Source organism: Gymnoscopelus microlampas, assembly GCF_963454915.1.
Source record: "Gymnoscopelus microlampas genome assembly, chromosome: 15".
In the NCBI taxonomy this organism is placed as follows: Eukaryota; Metazoa; Chordata; class Actinopteri; order Myctophiformes; family Myctophidae; genus Gymnoscopelus; species Gymnoscopelus microlampas.
In genome coordinates this window covers 40278779-40301261 of record NC_139952.1, presented here as the reverse complement: position 1 = coordinate 40301261, position 22483 = coordinate 40278779, and the positions used below count along the sequence as shown (strand labels likewise).

General features: G+C 41.9%; 1 protein-coding gene across 2 annotated transcripts; it reads right to left on the bottom strand.

Moving 5' to 3' along the window:
* Positions 1-2669: 2669 nt before the first annotated feature.
* Positions 2670-17504, bottom strand: LOC311061301 (catenin beta-1-like). 2 transcript variants are annotated; one of them, XM_084079880.1, is made up of 17 exons: positions 17343-17504; positions 14813-14862; positions 13684-13893; positions 13313-13563; positions 12862-13100; positions 10759-10960; positions 9662-9806; positions 9187-9290; positions 8832-8966; positions 7834-8037; positions 7311-7469; positions 6546-6665; positions 6256-6406; positions 5236-5357; positions 5095-5155; positions 4185-4377; positions 2670-3679 (listed from the first exon to the last, which is right to left on the bottom strand). In XM_084079880.1, the coding sequence occupies exons 2-16, from the start codon at positions 14823-14825 to the stop codon at positions 4190-4192; spliced, it is 2304 nt and encodes a 767-aa protein (XP_083936006.1). In that variant the 5' UTR covers positions 14826-14862; positions 17343-17504; the 3' UTR covers positions 2670-3679; positions 4185-4189. The 2 variants fall into 2 exon arrangements, with proteins under 2 accessions (XP_083936006.1, XP_083936007.1); XM_084079881.1 differs by lacking the exon at positions 17343-17504 and adding an exon at positions 16779-16950.
* Positions 17505-22483: the final 4979 nt, after the last annotated feature.

The following is a 22483-nucleotide window of genomic DNA, read 5'->3' as shown; positions in this document are numbered from 1 at the left end:
TAAATCAAAAACAAAATAGCCACAAAAAAAAAAGCCAAACTTGTAGATATGCTTTTCTCACTGTTCGAAAAAACTGGAAGGAATTCTGGATAGAGTTTTTTTTTTTTTAAATAAATGCAAAAAAAAATGAAAAATGTAATTCACAAAAGTTCTTAATGATTCTTCTCTCCATATTTGACATAGTGGGAGCGCAGTCCTGTCCTTCTATGGCGTTCGTCTAGAATTGACACACCTGAAGGTGTCAGGTACCGCTTATACCCTCGCAATAGGGGCAGCAGCTCTAATAACAGGGGCACTTGTCCAGAGATGTAAGTATTTCAATGGTGGCATTTCAAAATAGTCAGTTAATATTTGTGATGGTTTAATGGTTTCATATTTGCCATAGGATGCAATGAAAAGATGTTATTTGTTTATTTCAGTTTTCAACCACAGAGCAGGGGCAATTGAGGAACGGGAGCCAAAAGAAAGGGATGCAGTGGAACAGAAAGGACCAACAGAGGAGTAGAATGAAGCAGAAGGTACTTATTGTAGGACGTACCTGTAAAGACATGTCATGCTAAACTTGATGTTAGTTAATAGTTAATTAATAGTTGATGTACAGATCGTGAGTATATAGTAATACTGCCCTCAGCAGGTATTGGGATTGCTAATCTACTTTATATGGACAAGTTCAACGTAGTGAGATATAAATGACAAGAGTAGAATGACAAAAATATGTTGGGACATAAATGTCATAATGAAACTTGGCCATCTTGTCCCCACCTGTTGCCCTGTGTATCACCACCTCAAGAACCTTGCTGGACATGTTGGCTAAAGCTGCCCACACATTAATAACTATTTTGTCAGTAATGTTGCCTTCTGTCTGTGTTCTCTTTCATCTAGGCTCTGAACCAGCTGCACATAATAATCAGACCATCAAAAATGTGCAACCGTTCCTCGAAGACGTTAAACCCTTTTCTTTTTCTTTTAAGAAGAAATTATATCTGTAATTTTGTATTTGTTGCCCCAGAATGACACTTCAAATTGCATTTTGGTCACTAAAATTTCTGGTGTTTTAGGAATCTATAATAGTTAAATGGTAATATATTTTTGATGATTAGAATATAGTGTTAATTGTCAAGCAACTACAATGTTTTTACACTTTTATACAGATTTTTATATATACAAGTTTGTATACATTTGCCAATTCTTTGCACCTTAAACTTTATGTACATGCACTGATACTCTTCTTGCACTAATGTCTAGAACAGATACCAGCTGCTATGCTCATGCACCTTTATCGAAATCTCATGTACATAAATGTTTGTATGGATAAGCTGTGTGTAAATATGTAGACGTTGTCTTTTTTTTCTCTTCTTTTTTTCCTGGTGAAAAAAGATCTTGATCCTGATTAAAGATTACAAAGATTGTTAAACCTTGTTTTGTCATCTTGATCATGATGTGATTCCTTGTGTTATTATTGGTTCCACTGAATACAAATTATATTAAATGCACAAAATACTGATCATAACCTCTAGTGATTCATTATATAACTGCACTGTTATAAACACAAGAGGGCAGCAATGGTCTTTACTCAAGTCCCTGTGTCATACCTTTGTGGATGGAAACAAGACATACAAAATGTATCTCCATGTTATCCTCTGATTCTGCGGCTAAGCCTGCCTTCAGCACACAATTAAAAACATGCGCTGTGCTCAGGAAAAAACATCTTGGTGGACACGGGCCTTAGCCTCAGCTCACTCCATTTATATACGTATGGTGTATTGATCTATTTATACTTTTTTTAATCAATGTAATCAGGGAAAATGAAAAAATGCAATGCTTTTTACTAAAATAAAATAAAACTCAACTGCAATTCATAAGTATGATGTGAAGTACAGCTAACACTTCTTACAGAAACATTATAGCTATCAGGGTCAGGATTAAATAATAGTCCATACTTGGCATAATTGTAGAAATAAGGAACAAGTGGTAGGTCTTCTGTCAAGGAACTCATGAACTTGATGGATCTGGCAGCATCCTCACCGGGGAGTTAATTCTCTTTGCTGCTCCCTGCTGTACATTGAACAAGGTTCGTGTCTACAGGTGAAGAGTCCCAGCTGACCTTCCTCTTCAGTCCAACTGTTCTCTCTGTGACCAATGGGAGAGTATTTTTTCCTGGCGTTTCGCCCAGGTGGACAGGGTTTTGAAGTTAGGTTTAGGCATCATTTCTGTGAGGTTAGGATTAAGGTTAGGTTTAAACATCATTTCTGTTGAGGTCCTCAAATATTTATGTCAAGGACTCTCCAAATTAACACGAAATTGTCCACATGTTCCCTTCTGAAAACATTGTGCCAGCCACAAATAGTACATTTACAAGCTCACAACTGCAACACGTTGCGAGCTTGAAGATGAGCCATTTTCAAATATATAAATTGCTCATGTGGCCCATTGTAGTGGCTTCTTTTGGGCTCGTTTTCATAGACCTGGTTGCTAATTTCTATCCCAAAATCTCCCTTCTCACTATGGTCAACTCAGGGAACCATTCCAGGACAGTAGAATCAGATAAATGTGGTGGAATAAACAGTATTTACCTCTAATGGGGCAAAATAAAAGGCTGTGTTCATGCTGCATTGCAATAGGAAATTGCAGGTCAAGAACTGGTAAATTAGAACAAAAGACAACAAAAGTGAAATAAAATGCCACTTTATTGTTCAGCCGTTGTCATAACCATGTCTCCAAAAGCACAGCAGGACTACAACTGGTTCATCATCAACCTATAGCTACCGTTGATAGCACATAAAACTTGGTTTTATCAGACCACCAACAGTGATAGCATAAGTGACTTTTTTCTATCAGACATCCAATGAGAGCATACAAAATAGTTGTTAACCTACCAGTGATACAGTATATAAAACACTTGACTAGATTTATCCCCTGGCCCACCCTCAATTTGACCCCGTGCCCCCCCCCCCTTTAGAACATTTGACAACTGACATATTTTCTTTATGCTTTAACAAGCACATATTAAGAATGCATAATTCTCCATTGTTGAGATTATATAAAAAAAAAAGAACTACACAATGTTACACTTTTAAGTCAGAGTACGATTCAACTGATTAGTGTTCTACACATTCGGCCATAAACCAAAAAGGAACATTGTATAATACCACTATAACTTAACACTACATAACATACGTTTTTAAAAAAAGACAAAAAAGAAAGAGAAAAAAAAAAAAAAGATTACAAATGATTGGCAAATGAAAAGAAAATTAACAGATGGCATAATGCCAAGGCAAGCTGGGTCAGTACCATAACAGAAAATGAGTAATACAAAAAATGAAATAAAAAATAGAATAAGAAAACAGTAAGAAACAAAAACAATAATGATAAGAATACAGGCAAGGCTAAAACATATGTGATTCCATCTTTTAAGATCCAACTCATGTGCACGCATCCGTCTTTAGGCAACCTGCTCCATAACCACCACTGTGTGTTTCCACGCCTCTTACTAATGCCTTATAAACCCCCCCCCCCCTCCCCTCCGACTTGCTCCAACTTTCCCCATGGTAACCATCTTCCATGTGTTCATGTGTCAGGCACTTCCTAAGATCCCTCCCTCTCCATCACCTTCAGCCAATCACCACCGCAGCTTCAGACGATACAGGCCAATCACAATGCAGGTTCTATGGGAATACACCTGCAAATGGGACACAGACAGGGATAAATTAATTGACCGCAGAAATTTCAAGTTTCAAAGTGTAATAGCCCTTTCATATCATACACCTGTGGGAAATATGTTGTGACCATAAAGGGGTATTTCAGCCTTTTGTGTTTTTTTAGATCTAAATGATGGCACTGTAGAGGCTCATATCTATGTAAAGTCCAAGGAAGAGTTATACATACAGGATTCTCAGACTTAACACATTTTTAACAATGAATTTTCAAAACCTCCAAAGTATTTTACCCAATTTCCAAGTCTATAGCAATCATACGGTGCAATGACGAGGCCCTTACTCCAGTGTGCCATCAATGCCCCAAGACAGACTCACGCGAAGGTGTCACGTGACAAAAAGAACAGATCTACAAACCAACACTGTATCACGGTGCAACATGTTGCTAGCTGGTAGTAGATCTATTATTTTTGTCACATGACGTCCTGTACACATCACATTAGCATAATGTAAATTAGTTGTGATTCTTACCTATCCTACAGGTCGGTGTCGAACCAGGCCAGCTGGCTGCTGTCCATCAGGTCCTGGGTGTGGCCCAGGTCGGGCAGCGGGTCGGTGTGGTGGCCCAGGTCGGGCAGGGCGTCGGCGTGATAGTCAGGCCCGTCCATCATGGGGTCCAGCAGAGAGTCCTGGCCGTAGGCAGCAGGGTAGGCCCGGTAGGCATCTGAATAGGAGATTGTCACGCTATCAATACAGCCAACGTACAGGGTGTCTTTTCTAGGTACTCAAAGATATTTTACAAAATATCTTAAAGCAACAATTCATTTTAAATTTGAATATTGTTAAAAATAGAAAGGTTAAAATAACTGAAAGAGTATTAGGTGGGGAAAGAAAGTCTGAAGCGGTGTGTTTTTGAGGGAGTTTCTTTTAAAAGATGAGGGTGAGGGCTGCTTTGATCTGGGTTGGGTGTGGGACCGGAGAAGGCCCCGTCACACCAGGTCTGGTGCTTGGTCTTCCTAGGGACCACCAGGATGTTAGGATGTCACTGGACATGAGGGAGAAGGACCGAAAGGGACAAAATGGTGGAGGCGGTTGGTTGAGGTAGGGGAAAGCTAGGTTGTCGAGGGCCTTGTAGGTGTGGCGAGTAGAATTTTGAAGTGTATTCTGTGTTTCACTGTGAGCCAGTCAAGGTCAAAGAGGACTGGAGCCAAAGTCGCACGGAAGAACATTTTTATCATCTTTAATGACAAAATCTTGTATGCTGATGGACAGCTCAGTGCAACCTTGTGCTGCGGCTGAGAGGAAGTTTGACAGGAAAATGAAAGTCTGACGAGGCTCTGGGTTTCCCCCTTTGATACTCATGAAAAAAAAACACGCTTCAGGGCTGTGATGTTATTTGCACGGGCAGATGGATCATCAGTGTGACGTCAACAACACTCACCGTCTTGACGGTAGGCCAGAGGGTCTCCCTGAGCCCCCATATCCAGACCCAGGTCTCCAGTCTGGAAATAACACATCACAGATGAGCAAAGACACATTGCATTGTGGAGTACAGTAAATTTGAGTGAGAGTGCGTGCATACCTCATTCCAGGCCATAGGCTCAGTTCTGAACAGGGAGCTAGTCAACTCCACTGACAGGCGTTTCTTGTAGTCCTGGGGCTTGTCCTCAGACATACGGAATAGGACGGCTGCCGCGTAGGTGGCTGTGGGAGAACACACACGCACACGTCAACAAATGTACCACTTTATGTACTTAATCAAACAGATTAAAAAGAGGAAGCAACAGATAAAATGTGATTTTGTGTAGTTACACTTAGTTGTGCAATGAGATTAGCTAATCTACAAGCTCACGTGTCACAATGTCAGCAGGGCATTCATTGAGCGTCGCAGCGCAAGATAACGGGGATATTTGGTTCGAAGGGGCAATCAGGGGTGGCATGGCATGCCCCACCACAGCTTAGATTAGGAGCGATTATCGGGCAAGGTTTTCTTCTACGTTTATTTTCTTCACATATTATTTATCGTTGCTTAGGAGGCCAAACATTACACGTATTGTAAAATTGTGTAGAATAAAAGATAAGTTAAAAAAATTCTGCCAACTAAAATTTGCCTCACAGCATGCGACACATTTATTGGTGAGGCGCCAGCCAGGTGGCTTGTGTAAACAAACCGGTGTGATTCCCTGCTACACATTACATAATGGATTCAAAATGCGAAAAATAACTGAGGAAAGCAGCGAATTTAATAGTTTGTGGACAAGTGACATTGACAGTCACTGCTGCTGGATTACCGGTATGTTTGATCTGCTCCGAGAAGTTATCATATTTAATGAGTGTTCGTAAACATGTTTTTGTATTTAGTCATTTTGATAGGCCAATACACACTTAATAGCCCGGGTTGCCTTCATTGTGAGGCTTAAATATGTTTGCGGAAGACAGATTTTGTATTTGGTCCAAAATCCCTTTTGACATCCAAGGTTGCTGACCGCTGCTCTAATGTGAGCAGTTCAAAGATCCAATATTAAACCAGCTCTAGTTCCTAAATGGAAATCAAGCTCACTTGTAGTGCACAGCGTGTCTAGAACGTTTTGTCAACACTTACCCACGCCCTCGTTGCGGGAGTGCAGAAGCTCGGTGAGTGGTGCGGTGGCTCCTTCGGCCTCGATGGCCTCTGCAGCCTCCTTGTCCTGGGCCAGCTCACACAGCACGCCAGCTGCCACGCGCTGGATGTTCTCCACTGGAGAGTACAGCAACTGAACCACAGAGGAAAAACAATGAATGAGAGACACGGCCAATGAGAAGGATGAAATTAACATGGGAAGCGAGGTGAAACATTCTGACCAACAGTAAATATAAAACGTGACACGTTGCAGATAAATGCATTTCTTATACCTGGACAAAGAGTGGAATGGTGTTGAGTCCTCTGATGACAATTCTGTTGTGGACATCCCTGGCCAGGATGTGTAGAGCCCCTGTGCAGCCCTCCACAATCTCCTCCATGCGCACGCCCTCCTGTGTGAGACACAAAACGTCAACCAAATGGACATCCAACTCCCAACTAGGGATGCCAGAAACTGATCAAAATGTGTACGCCCTAGTTATTAAAAATTTGAATATTCTACAGCCCTGGTAAAGACTTTGACTATTCAAAATTGGCATTTAAGATAGTCAGACATTGCCCTCAGTACCCTCATACATGTCGAACTATTTCTCCAAAGTGAATGACACCCACAACACTAGAGGGAGAGACCATGATCTGGTACCACCCATATTTAGAACAAACATGGGAAACTTCTAATTCTACTACTCTGCCACCATAATGTGGAATGCCCTGACACCATACATCCATTAAAAGATGTGCAACACTGGTTTCTTTCAACAACAAAAAAACTCATCAAGAGACTATAAGGGGGGGGTACATGTAATTTTCCTTCCCCATCCCTTTTGTACATAGTGTTTGTAGATGATATGCATTGTTAATTTTGTATACCATGTTGATGAATTGAATACATGGGACCACAATGGAAACAAGCCCCCATGACTGTTTAATGTCATCCTTTTAGCTTTAATGTCTTACTGTACCACATGCCGTTTACATTTCTGACTAATAAAGTATTCAATCTAAAGTTAAAAACAATGTAGTTTGAGCTCCCATACCACAAACTGCTGCTGGTTGCCTCCCATGCTGGTACGCCTCTGGGTGTCCTGGTGGGCCCTGACCAGCAGCTGGACCAATCGGGGAATGGCTCCTTGTTCCCGCAGAGCGCTGTGATTGGCCGGGCAAAGGGCCAGATTGCGGATAAGACCGACCGTGGCCTGTAACAAAGTTGAATAATGAAGAATTAACATTTTGTAAAACACTTAACTGATAACTTATAATTCCACAGACCATGATATTCATTACCATATATTTTGGCATTTCATCCAATAATATACGCAACTACACACAAGAAAATGTAACAATAAAGAGTCTAAGCAAATAACACAAGCCTTAACGGTACACTTAAAAAAATGCTGTCCTGCTGTCCCATGTTTTGACTTTAAATGAATGAAATCAGACTGTTGAACACCACAAAATACGATACAGTTGAATCATATGCTAATTATAAAAAGCTCACACTGAGCTTGTAGATCTGTTATTTTCAGTGATCCACATCAAGTATTAAGTCTCAGGCTTTACCTTGATGAGTGGCCAGTGGGAGGGTGGATGCAGCAGCTTGACCACCACGGGCAGGCCGTAGTGCAAGCGCACGGCATTCTGGGCCATCTCGGCGTCCTGGTGGCGGGAGGTCAGGTGACGCAGGGCACAGACCGCGGGCTCTGTGATGTCCTCCCTGTCGCCAGCACGCAGGACCGTACGCACCAGGGCCTCGATGCCGCCAACCTGAAAACCAATGCCAAGTCAGGGAGCAGACATTAGACCGATGTGGGGACACCGGCGTGGAGAACGCAAATGCGTTTAACAGAGGACTCAAACTATGGTTGAAATCAAATCAATTGCACTCGCATGAATAGTTTCTGACTGGTCACTGAAATTATTAAGTTTGATTATGTTAATCATTACAATATACTCTTATACTATGATTGATTGGGTTTTAGACTACCGTTATTCTATTTAGAAATGCCTCCTGTGGACAGTTGTTGGAAATGAGCACTTGTGCAATATTTAAACAATGCATGTGATTGTCATGTCTATGTCAAATAAATTAACATAACAGGAGCCAATATATCAGTTTAGTCACTCTGAGAAGACACTCTAGACAGCCATCTTGGGATACAGTCTCTTTAAATTCCTGATAAGGCAAGACATCAAAATGTGTCAGTGTGAAATAGGAGTGTGTGTCGCATGGATTAAAGCAAAACAAAATCTTTTGTTAGATCAAGTGCTAATCTGTGATTTGTGAAACAGCATGAAAATAGCCTCCCCCACACGCACTAGTGCTGCGAGCATGAAAGTAGACCCCACACACACACGCACTCCGTTTCATAAACAATTAACACAATATGCAGAATAATTATGTTTTGATGAAGAAATCGCAGATTGATGCTAAACTCCTACAAAAAAAAGATAATTTGTATTTTAAAACTAAATGCCAGACTCCAGAGGGTTAAACCTTTGCCTTTATGAAATATCTTAGATCATTAGGATTTTCTGGAAGATTGTGTGATCATATGTACCTGGCAGACCATCAGCTTGTTGCTGTAGTTGTTACAGGTGAGGTTGGACAGGATGCCAGCAGCACATGTCACCACGTTGATGTCATCACTGCCCAGCAGCTGAACCAGAGTCCCAAGAAGACCCTCCATTCCCTCCTGGGAAAAAGAAAAAAAGAGAACAAATGTGTGAACCAAAGGAATGCGTCATTTCATGGGCTGTTTTGTGCCATTATACCTCATCAGGTGCTTTTGTACATTAAAAAAAAATGATGTTTTTTCAGAATAGCAGCTCACAAGAGATCAGATGGGAGCGTGTAGAGCAGCCACTTTTGCCATTCATTGTACAACCGCGCATATAGGGCTTAAAGTGTTGTACCTGTTTGGTGGCGGCATCCGACAGGTTCCTGAGGGTCCAGAGGCAGTTCTGGACCAGTCGTTGGCTGGGGTCTGTCAGGTGGAGCCCCAGTGCCTGCATGCCACCTGCACCCACAGCAAAAGATACAAGTGTTCTTATAAAAATGCAATCTTCCTCATAACTGACACGGTGATGCTGTGTGATTAGTCAAGGATAACGCACAACGTGAAGGTTGATTACGCTTCACTCTACAAGAGTGCATTGCTTTTTGCTAAACTCCGAGTTGATTATCCCAGACACATTATGGAGACTAAATATTCTCTGAAAAATAATTTGTATCCTCTGGCCCAATCAGAACAGAGTATTTTCTGCGGCCATGGTATGTCTGTGATAAATTCGAGGAGTTAACAGTACACTTTAGTGACAATACAAGTAAAGAAAGCGCTCATACGATACTGTAGCTTCCAGTAATGGACTATTTTGTATGTACACATACCAGCCTCCACGATGGCAGGCTTGTTGCTGGAGCAGACAGAGAGAACCTTGAGCACCCTGCTGGTGGTCCACAGAAGTTTCTCGTAAGTGAAGGTCCTCATGATGTTGACCAGGGCCTGAGGGCCACCACTGGCCAGGATGATCAACTAGGAAGACAAAAACAGAGAAAGAGTGTTAGTGTCACATCCGTGTCAGCGCCACGTTCACTTCCAGTCTATGCAGGGATTAAAGCAAAACAAGAAGACTTTAATCAAATGTAGATTAGGCCAAGTCCTAAACTGTGATTTGGGAAATGGCGTGAAAGGAGCTCTCACACACAGTGTTTCATAAGCAATTAGCACAATGTATAAAATGATCAAGTCTGGTAGCCATACAGCCAACCAAGTTGAAGAAATGCAGATGAGAAACTTTGCCCTCATGAAATATCAGAAAACGGCTCCACTGAGAGGGCTTTAAGGCTGAATAATGGGGTGAAACTAAATGAAAATTCAGGCTCAGTGTCAGGCTAAGGCTGAACATGCAGTCTATTGCCAGTTTGAACACTTCAAATCTTAAACTAACCAATAACCGAAAATAGTCAGTCTACAAGCTCACAACTTATGCCATTAAGACCTGGGAAGCATCGGTGTCATTTTAGATTTCTTTGGCCATTCAAAAATAGCAGATCTACAAGCTCATAGCTCGGCACCGAGTGCCGTGCTATCAGCTTGTAGATCTGCCATTTTTTTTAAATCTTGAAAATGTGTTGAGTCGGCAATGGGGTTGGCGGCCAATTACATATCATTTTGGGTGGTCCTTGACTTGAAAATGTTTGAGAACCACTGATATATATAGTAACATACGTTTTTCAGAAAACTGAGGATCTAGACATTTTTTGAATCTGCCTCAGGTTAATCGATTTATCAAAAATGTAGTTAAAGTAAATAATCGATAGTTGCAGCCCTAGTTGCTGGTGACGGAGTGATCTGGTACAGGTCGTGCGGAGGCTGTTATGCAAAGATGTGTGGCTGCACCGTGCATATGACGCCGTTATGGGGGCTGGAGAGACGCCAACATGCAAATGCCCGCCTCCACAGAGTGTGAAAGCACTCCTCCTACCTTGCTCTCCTGGTTGCCATAAGCCAGGATCTGCAGGCAGTCGGTAGTGATGGCGAGGAACTTGACGTTGGTGTTCGCCAACAGCGCCACCATCTTCTGCAGACCGCCGGCCAGGCGCACGGCCATCTTGGCCCCCTCCTGGTGCAACAGTAGGTTGTGGAGGGTGGTGATGGCGTAGAACAGGACACTGTCCACCGGTGAGCTGATGACAAACGGAGAAATCCCCATTTACAATGTCAGTTTCAACAATAGTGTTTTCCACCATGTTAGCGTGAGGCTTTACCACTTAAAACCCCTGTAGACTTGGTAAACTGGACAGCGTTGGCCCTGTACTTACTTGGACCGCTTTTTCCCCAGCCTACAACAAATCTTGGCCAAAAATAGCTGATTTACAAGCACAAAATGAGTGTGCATTTGTTTTGTGAGCTTGTAGATCTGCCATCTTTGGCTACTGTTCCCCCCAGAATATGCATTCAACTGGGTTTTATTGTCCTCCCATCAGATCAAAAACCCAAAGAGACAGACGTGATGTGTTCATTTAACAAGGTGTGAAGGATTTCCTTGTGGTTGGGCAGACGTTCCCGCCTTTACCTGCATGCAAAGCCTCAGTGACTAAACCTTCAGCATCTACAGTAACAGGATCATCTCAAGTTTGGATAGTCCTTCCACCTGAAATAGTTTCTCCATCTCCATCACAGCACTTCAATAACACAGATTCCTACTGCACCGTAAGATATAGCAGCCATGTATCTGCAGAGTACCCATAACCACTTAAAACCCTAGATATACTTCGTCGTACGACATATTACTAAAAGCAGCTGCCGCACAAGCTCACAACCCTGCGATTCGTTGTGAGCTTGTAGATTTGTAATTTTGAAAGTCATTTATAAATGTCCACCAATTATGAAGAAAAATAAGGACATCAGGTTGAAAATTGCCAAGAGCGCTGTGTACTCGCCAAGACTACAATTCAAGATCCACCGGTGAACATGTCAAACACAGTTCCTGGTATACTGATGTAGATAAGAACCTCCACTAATGTATTTTTGTTGCTCCACACACACACACACACACACACACACACACACACACACACACAAGACTGTCAGACAGAGCTACAGTAGCCATCAGGAACACACATGGCTACAAAGTGTATATTGTGTACCTGTGCATTATACAGTGAAACCACTAAAACAACCACGTGACCACAAACTTTAATAAATAAATAGTTAATTACTGGAAAGGTAGGTAGAAATAACTGACTGAACTGCATATTGAAAAAGGGATGAGATGTTTTTAGCCAAGCGGAAGCCAATTAGTTAGTTAGCAATATACACAATGAAAAGGAGTATTTCCGACAGGCATTTTATCACTTTTCCTTAAAATCTGTGTGATTAATCATGCAAGGGTCTCCGTATCTGAAGTCGCATCCAGAGTTGTATATCAACACACTATGGTCACAAAACTGAAACTAGACCAAGTTCCACCTAGAGGCCTGTGCATACTACAAAGAAGAAGGCACAACATCGAGTCTTGTTGCTCCAAATGTTTGACTGCTAGCCCAATACTTGAGCCATTAGCATATTAACACAACCGAAATGCGGCTTTTAATCAAAAGCCCATTGGTCTCCAAACTGTTTTCTATGAGGTGCTCCAAAACATTACCAAGCCTGTGCACGCACAATCCCCAAACATTCATAAACAAACGTCCATGCCTCTTGTTTCCTGGGTTTACCCATTAAAACCGGGAAAGCATCCATGTCATATGCATGAGTGGGTGAGTGAGTGAGTGAGTGAGTGAGATATCTATATCACATGTCCATTGTCGAAAACTGTTCATTTTCAGGATTAAAATTCGAACATAGCAAAAGTAGCAGATCTACAAGCTCAAAACGAGCTTGCAGATCTGCTACTTTTGAGTGACGCTGTAGTATGATCAAGTAGGGCATTAATTTACCAAAAAATAAAACACAAAAAGTATAAATATGGAGATATGGTTTCTGACCAACAGCAACGATATACATAACATACATGTTTTTTCAGAAAAGATTTGAAGGCATTTGTAAAAATCGTCCTCAGGTCTTAATGGGCTATGTATCTCACCCCAGCATCTTGACGAGGGCAGGGATGCCCCCGGACTTGAAGATGGCGAGTAGCCCCTCGCGGTGGTGGGAGAGGTTGTGCAGGGTGCCGGCGGAGCAGCGGGCCGTCTCCACGTCGCCGGTGTTCTGCATGGCGCGCACCACGGCGGAGACCATCTGGGGCGAGCGCATCAGGGCGTGGCGCGACGCCTCCTTCTTGGACAGCTGGTGAACCATCACCGCAGCCTTGTTCACCACAACCTGTCAGAGAGAGAGACGGAGTGTTGGTTTATAATTTAACCAGTGTCTAGTCATCCACGGTTTCGCAATTAACCCATTTGAGATTTTAACCTTTAAATACAAAAGGTTATGATGAGATTTGCTCATTTTGGTTTGTGTTCAAATTACTGAAATCAGTCGCGGCGACATCGAACTTTAATCCATGCATTAATTCGTTTCACTTGTGCACCAACCTGGTCCTCGTCGTTGAGCAGCTTGGTGAGCTCAGGAATGGCCCGTGTCGCCAGCTCCGCATCGTCCTGGTAGTTGATGAGGTTGACCACGGCGTGCTTCAACATCTGGGAGGGCTCAGCCAGACGCTGCACCGCTGTGGGGTGAGCCGCGTCCAGCTGGGTGGGCGGGATCTGGATGCCCTCCTCCAGTGTCTCGGGGAACATGGCGGCGCGCACACGCTGTGCCCGGGTCATGGCATAGCCCTCCATGTCTGGCAAAGAAGAGGGGACGATGGATTACCACTACACGTTATACAAGTGAATAAATTCAAAGATGATGACTTCGACTGATCATTTGGTTGTGTTCGTGTGAGAGACGGCAGCACGCATACCTGGAGCCTCGGGGGTGAAGGGCTGGTTGAACTCCCAGTCGTAGAGGCCGGGGTCATCCTCCTCTGCGTCTGGGTTGCCCTTGCCGCTCAGAGATGGTGCTGTGGTGGTCACGCCAGACTGGATGCCAGAGTCCAGGTAAGACTGCTGCTGCCACTGGGTCACTGCAGCCTTGCTGTCCCCCATGGCCATGTCCAACTCCATCAAATCAGCTACAAGGGGGCAAAGGAAAGGGGTGGGGGGTCGAGGAAGGAAAAGAATCATAAGAATTCCAGTTGAACATAGTCAAAAGCTTAAATGTGTATGCATACAATATCGGGCCCCATTTAATACGTCATTGTACAATGGGTGTTTTTTGCAGATTCACAAGCTCACATGACATGTTGAGCTTGTAGATGGCAATAGCGTTTTTGAACATTACACACGTGATTTTAAAATTAATTGGATTAACTGTTGCACCCCTACTATTTGATTGAATACTTTATTAGGTCAGAAATGTAAACCTCAAGTGCTACAGTAAGACATTAAGGCTAAAAGGATAACACAAAAAAGTCTTTGGGACTTCACTTGTTTCCATTGTGTTCTAAGTATTCAATTCAGCAACACTATAATATTTTGACTCAAGCACAGATATTTCTACTTACTTTGTATAATTCTTAAATATTTCTTGTTGCTACAATGTTGAGGAACCAAAACCGAAGAATTTTACTCTAGTGTACTCATATGAGACGCAACAAATAATAAAAAAAACATGAACAAGTGCATGCAACTAGGTAGCACATTTGTCAGCAAACAACTCACATTTATTTGATATACCCAGGTGTTCCGTTTTAAATTGGGTGTGTGAACATCAAATTCCATTTAAATGAATCAAAGCTTTTATCCTCAACTTCAAAAGAACCCAAGTTGGCTAAAGTTTGCTCACTTCGGGCTAGAGACAGATATTAATTCCACTTAATTCCATGTTTTTTGAGGACTTAGAGCTTACCTGAACACACGTTCAATATATTCATAAAAACACAGATAGCGTATTAAGTGTAATTAAAGTATTTTTCAGAAATGTAAACACACCCGAATTTCTACGGAATGCACCGGGAGATCAAAGGGTCCCAATTTTTTTTTCATACTCACACTGGGTAGCCATTGTTCTCGCTTGCCCTCAGTCCGCACAGCTTCGAAGTCTGTGTGTGTAAAAGAAAATTAATTCACACGTGAGAGCGGTGTCTCTAATCGTGTTTGCCAAGGCAAACCTAATGTTTATACATTTCACATCCACACGGGGCTCCGACTGAATAGTCCCAATGTCGTCTTCTGGGGCTACAGTCAAATCCTCAGTGTCATTTATTTATCCATCCAGTTCTACACTCGCAAGCATAAAAAAACCTGCACTTGAATACAACGTTACTTTAACCAGTATGTTAATCCAAATCCAATATAACTAAAACATCTGCAGTGGTTGGAGGTGGTCCAACTAACTACTCTCCCATCGAGAAAGGGTAGGAGAGGACACCCACTGGTTGCCAAGCAGTACTGTCTGAAGCTCATAAGCCCAATGTCTCCCCTGGCAAAATCAGGGATTCCCTCTTGGAAGGAGCAAAAAAGGAAATGTGGTCTCCCACGCAGGGCACCCAAATTCCATAAACGAATAAACATAAACGAATGATCACAGATTTAAACAAACAACTAAGGATCTACCTGAACCAGCTCCCTCAGGTTGATATATTAGTCCTAATGTTGTCTTGTGGGCATTTGCAGCTCTGAGTGATAATTAATTGTATTTGTAACACACTTTATATATTTGACACAAATTATGTGTGATATATGGCATAAAAAAAAAGTAAATGAAAAAAAGATTAAAAATGAGACCCTAAAAAATAAATGAATATTCAGAGCAATGGCAAGAGACCCCCTCCCCGACTATGAAAAAGTTCTAGGCAAATGTCTCGTTAAAGTTTTTTTCAAAGTCCCCCTTTTAAAGACAGAGGAACAAAATGAGTACCTTCTCAGACTCAAATGTGTACCTGTCCTGTGCCACAGTTCTCCCAGACTGATCTCAACTTTGCTTGTGTTTTGCCTAGTAAACGCAGCCCTCTTTGAAGGGGAAATGCCACCTCCTCCACCTCCTCGGTAAGGACGGAGAGGAGAGAGGAGGAGAGTAGTGTGGGGCGGTGGGTATTTCCAGGCCAACGTGAACACAATTCACCATTCAGCGGCACAGAAAAAAAAACATCAAAGGCATATTTGTCCCCCTCCCCCCACCAACCAACAGCTCCACCACGGCCAAGTTCCCACTGAGCAGCAGCTTGGGTTTCCACACAGAGAGAGAGAAAACCCTAAACCCCCTCAATCACTTCCACTACTCCTCGCTCTTAACGTTAACTTACAATGATAATACTATATGCTGAACCTGGTTATGGTTGAGTTAATTCACCCATCATCACCTCCATACGAATGTTTAACCATTTCTCAAGCCCTGGTAAAAACGCATACAAAATAGCAACAAAAAAACACCCTAAAGCCCCCTCAATCACTTCCACTTCTCGCTCTTTACGTTTAACTTCGATAATAATACTATGAACCTGGTTATGGTTGAGTTAATTTACCCATCATCACCTCCATAAGAATGTTTTTAAACCACTTTAAGTCCCGTTAAAAAAAACTAAAAAATAAGACCTAAACCCATGTCGTGATCTTGTAGATACATAGGGCTATTAAACAAATAATAATTACGCATGACAATAATAATACTATGATTAACCTGGTTATGATTGAGTTAATTCACCCATCATCAACATCACCTCCATACGATTTTTTTAACCACTTCATAAGCCCCGTTATTATATGTTTTATAATAGCAGACCTAAAGGCTAATTTGAGCTTGTTAGATAGGGCTAACAAACAAACGCCGCCTTACAATGACATGTCCCAAATAAAGGGACGCAAGGTTGAAAAGTGGTCAATTCAACATTGAACGTTATCCTCCATTAGCAAGCTAACAGGTTAGGCTTTAGCTAACCCGTAGCCAAAGCTTAGGCTAGCTTAGCATTAACTAGCTAACATAAACAAACACTGCTTATAGATCCAAACTCCAGCTCACCAGTTCAACACGACCAAGACGTGTCGTCAAAGAAAAGCAAGAGGGCGACACGCGTATTTAGAATGAAGTGTCTTTCCAACGACGTAGTCAAGGGTTCTTTACATCCACGCTCCAACCAAACAAATGTTTTTTCCCCTTCTAAAAAGGTGTGTTAGCTTAGCAAGCTAGCTCGTTGTGAAAAGTAGATCCAGAACCTGCTGCCTGCCTGCCACCAGTGTTGCCAGATTCTGTGAGAGAAACAAGCAACCAGGCCAAGGAAAACCAGCCCAAAAGAAGCAACTATGGCCCACATGAGGACTTTAACATGTACATCAGCTATTTGAAAATATCAGATCTACAAGCTCTCAACGCGTCGCATCGCGACGCGTTGTGAGCTTGTAGATCGGCTATTTTCAAATATAATCTTGCGGGGAAATTATAATAAACAGATCTGGCAACCCCTGCCTTGCCACCCCGTAGCCCCACAGCGGACAAACGGCGGCTTTTTTTTCCTTTGATGAAGACACCGACTTCTTTTTAATAAAACACGCCGCGAGACAAGCGTACAACTCCGCGTGTTCTTACCAGTGTCGAGTGGCTCCTCCGTCTTGGTTGTCGGGACGATTGTCCTCTTTTCTCCGGGGTTTAAAATTAAAATGGGAGCAAAAAGAGCCTACGACGAGGAGGTAAACCACCCGTAAGAAAAACTGTCCGTCCGCACCACAACCGCGTTGCTGCCTGTGCTCTGCCGAACTGAACTAACTGGGATCCTTCCGCCGCGTGTGCATAATATACGCTCCTCGCAACCAGCGTTGCCATGTCTGTTTATTATACGCGACTTTGGGCTTGTTTTCCCTGTAAAGTCGCTTGTGAATATTGGTAGTTGCAGCAAGTTGCGTTTTTTTGTGGCTTGTTTCTAAAGTGTAGTTGCTTAGTTGGGCTTTAGGTTTCCTAAATGTTGTTTAAACCAGTGGTTCTCAAACATTTACATCTCATGGAAAGGACCACCAAATTAATATGTATTTGTTCCAGACACCCCCCCATAGATATTTTCTTAATGAAAAATAAATAAATAGCAGATCTACAAGCTCACAACGCGTCGCACTCGCATCACGAGAAGTTGTGCGCTTGTATATCTGCAATTTTCAATCAGCCTAGCCCCTAGTAGCTTCTTTTTTGGGCTTGTTTTCCTAGACCCTGTTGCTTATTTCTCTCGCAAAATCTGGCAACACCGCTCGCGACGTCAAGATGGCGAATGTGGAAAAAAGGGTTCTGCCGCACTCGGTTAATATAGGGCGTACTGTTAAAATTAACTTTATTGAGACCAAATTGTCCGTTTTGCACGGATGTCACACTGACCGCAACATCATCCACCGTGTTATTTTGCCGAGAACAATCGAGCATTCAAACTTTAATGTTTTTTCGTCACTTGGTTAATAGCGGTTAATAGTGGGGAGGAAAAAAAAGAGCAATAGTTGCGATTACTGTTGCCATGTCGGCGTATTATAAGCGACTTTGGGCTTCTTTTTCTGTGAAGTTGCTTGTAAATACTGGTAGTTGCGTTTTTTTGGGCTTGTTTCCAAAGTGTACTTCCTTATTTAGGCTTGCTTCAAAATGTGTTTTAATATTATTTAAACCAGTGGTTCTCAAATATTTTCAAGTCAAGGACCCCCAAATTAATTATGTATTTGTCCATAACCCATATCTGAAAATGTGCAAGGGAGCCCCCCGTACCAAATTTGTGTTGTTAGAATGTTTCAAAAAATCTTCCAAATATTCCACATTTTATTGAATTTTGTTGTTGTTGAAAGCATCTACTGTGACCTTGTAGATCTGCTACTTTCAAGCTCAAGTTGCTTATTTTGGGCTTGTAGATCCGTTTGCTTATTTCTCTCACACAACCTGGCAACGCTGCGTTGCGATAGTGCTGTAAAGAAGGGCGAGGTGCATTCATTACATTGGAATGTCTGTGAGCCATGGTGGGCAGTAATCTGAGAAAGGATGAGAATTATGATGCTGTGTAACTCACTCACAAAGACAGTTATCTTCATTCCTGTCATTACTGTGGCAATCATTGGCGTTACTACCATGTCAATCAATTCTCCCCCCCTTCTCTCCATCTCTCTCTCTCTCTCTCTCTCTCTCTCTCTCTCTCTCTCTCTCTCTCTCTCTCTCACACACACACACACACACACACACACACGCACGCACGCACGCACGCACGCAGGCAGGCAGGCAGACACACACACACACACACACACACACACACACACACACACACACACACACACACACACACACACACACACACACACACACACACACACACACAACTTTAATGATTGGATGTAAACATGCTCGCTCTCTTTTTTTCCCCAAGGCCTTGAACTCACATTTGTATCAAAAAGTAGCCCACAGGTGAAGGCTACACTGTCATATCACCTGAGAAACAAATAACACCAGAATGGCTTGAATCAACATGAAATGTATGATGAAGAGACACACATTGACACAAGAATGCAAAAATCACAATTTCAAAATCACAATTCAGTGAGAAACTCAAGGTACCTTAGGTAGGCAATAGGTCATTTAAATTGAGGCAACAGAATATAATCCCATCGTCTTTTATTAATTAATGAATTGATTGATAGACCAAGAAAGAGTGATGTAGCCTAAACCAAAGCCCTATTTATTACACTACAACAAACAGTGAAAAGAGCCAATCTACAAGCTCACAGCAGGTCGCATGGCAACGTGTTGTGAGCTTGTAGATCTGCTATTTTCACCACTTTTGTAATAACATGCATGTTTGTCCTGATGAAGGTCTAAGTAAAAGAACTAAACGATGCTTTTGTAATGAAGATTTTCTTGTAAGTTCTAGAGTGTCTAGACAGTGTGTGGGATCTTTCATAAGTGGGGTCCAGAGACTCTCAGGTTTCCTTGAGCCGTGGGTTCTAAATTGACCGTTACAAGTTTGTAACTGACATTATACAAATGGAACCATAACAGGTCCATTTGGTTCCATTTGTATATTGTCAGAGTTATGGGGGATCTTTGAAATGTAAAAGTTTGAGAACCACAAGGGTAATGACGTAGCCAAAAAATAAGGACGCCAGGGTCAATGTGTTTAAAGCACTGTCAAAATATTATTTTCAGCTATCCATATGTGGTGTGTGTATAGCTCAGCATTTGTTCATCCAGGATAGGTCAAAGTACAGTCACTATCTGAAACGGGGGGTTAATACATTCTAAGTGCAGCAGGACAAGGACACAGGGATTTAGTCTGGCTCATTAATATTACTAGGCCTACGTTATTCACGTAATTCCATCCATATCAATGATAATAAAAAATAGTATGACTGAAATGTGTAGTGGCGCGTGACAAGGCAGAAAATCATGAGTCACACATTTGCAGAGGGAATAAATATAGACACACAGAGTACACATTGTAATGTAAAGGGTTTCAACTCTACTACTTGTTTATAATACCTGAAGTTACTCTACTTCTTGTTTTAATCAAAAATATTAATACTTGTACAGCAGTTTTTATGATGCTTGAAACCAAGGGCCATTGTTAATCGAGCCATTGAAAATTTAGCAAAACTATTGTAATGAGGCAGTCTATGTATTAATTGCCCAAAATGACTCAATACACATTTTACCAATTTAACATCACAACACAAGGTCATTAAACTTGCTATTTGGTGGGTTAAGTTCAAGGTTGAGGTCAGCACATTGCATTAAGCGTAGGATGAGATTGAGTTCATCTGAAAGCTTGTCTCGAGCCATTTCACATCTTGCATTGTTACCTTGAGATGATGCAAGTTAATGATGTAAATTCACATTGACGTTTGGCTTGAGTTTGATTGATTTTGTGGCCAACACCTTAGTTTTAGGCTCTTTTTTATATATATTAAAAAAGGTTCAGAGCCTTGGTTTCGTTTCACTAGTCCACCTTGGAAACAAGCATATAGAGACCTTTGGTGTATTTACTGGTTGAGAACTGCTCGCAGCCCATTCAGGCAGCGAATCGAACCACAGACCCCTCTCAAATGCTTGTTTTTGCAGTACTAATAACCCCATCGGAATATTGCCTAAGCTGGACCTGTCACCAATCAAGTAGTTGCAATTAAGACAGTTCATATTAGGTTTGCTTTGTCAAGATGGTTTATTGTAAACAAGACAAGGAGGGCCAAATTTGCAGATGCTGTGATTTTAGTCACTTTAGTATGCCCTTAGTATGTTTGCATTATCAAAGTCCATTGTCATGCCAGCATCTCTGGTATACAAAATGTAAAATGATATTCTAATGTGACTTACAGTATACACAGTATATGGAGCCTTTCTCAAAGAAACTATTCAGAATTGACAAAAATGGAATAAAGGCATGGCTTATTCAAATGCAAACCTGATGACACATTTCCTTATTCAAAGTCCTAATCTTATGGTGAATGAGACACAACAATTATCAGGTAAATAGATGTGTTTTAGCATGAAGAACACCTACAGCAGCACAAGTTACTTAACCAGATGAACCATATAGCGCCCCTGTTCTGGGCATGTCATACAAGGCCGAATGTTCAGCAAAGCTTGGTAAACATTCGCCAACAATAGCCACTCTACAAGCTCACAATACATCGCAAAACAATACGCTGTGAGCTTGTAGATCGGCTATTTTTGCTGAAACTATTTGGTATCCCTACTGTAAGTATATACTAGGGTGGTTAATTCAACCTAATCATGATGTACATCAGGGGCGACGTACCGTGCAAAGGAGTATTTATTAGTTGAAACATTGGATTTGTGGTTCATATTTCCAGAGTTTAGCATTTACACACAAAGAGATGAGGCGTTACTGTACATCCTACTCCTATACCTAACTGAGCATGGAATGGAACAGTCATGTGCTTGAAATGTTAATGAACCCAACTTAATGCAAAGTCACATGTTGGCAATCATTATGTAATTTCATGCATTATGGACATATTTCATTACCCCCTCGAAAGAAGCGATGCGGGCGCCCATTTAAATAGATTTGTGATACGTGTAATTCACCCAAATGCGCTGCAGCATGGCCTAGAATGATTGGTGGGTGAAATGGATTCATCGTGTCAAAATGATTCACTCCAGATATGTTTTTAGCACGGGTTATTAATCATACACAGCACTGTGGAAATATCAAGAATGCAGCCTGAATAAGCTACCCGTGTGTGTTAAAGAGGCATCCGCGTTGACAGAGACGGGAATTCATTTTTCACGTTTTAAAGGTCGCAAGACCTAATAAATAGCTTAAAACATTTGGAAATGTCATATTAAACAAGTCGCTATCTAGAGATCATCAACAATGAGTACAACAAAGTAGGCTGTTTTTCAGAGACGATTTGGAGCTAATGTGATCGGTTCACATCATTGATGGTTCTGTGTGTATGTCCAAACTTCCCATCAATGACAGTAAAATCCACATGGCTTTTTGCTACTTAAGGTGTTCTGCAACAGAGATAAAGGGTCAAAGGACGAGGAGACTGGCTTGTTGAATCCGAATAAATACACCTTTTAATTGACAGATCTGATTATACAAACGCCAACACGGAGCTCTGAAATAACAGGACCAATCAGCGAGACAATGACTGTACATTCTTGTTGAACGTGACACCCCCCCCTCTCACCCCCCCCCAACCTGAGCCCCCCCCCCATCCTAAGCCCGCCCACCCCACCCAAAGAAACTA

Coding starts and splice junctions, on each gene's coding strand:
- LOC311061301 (XM_084079880.1), bottom strand. Junction 10,961..12,861: donor GCCCTCGTCAAGATGCTGGG/GTGAGATACATA, acceptor GTTTGTCATCAG/CTCACCGGTGGACAGTGTCC. Junction 7,470..7,833: donor CCCACTGGCCACTCATCAAG/GTAAAGCCTGAG, acceptor ACTTTGTTACAG/GCCACGGTCGGTCTTATCCG.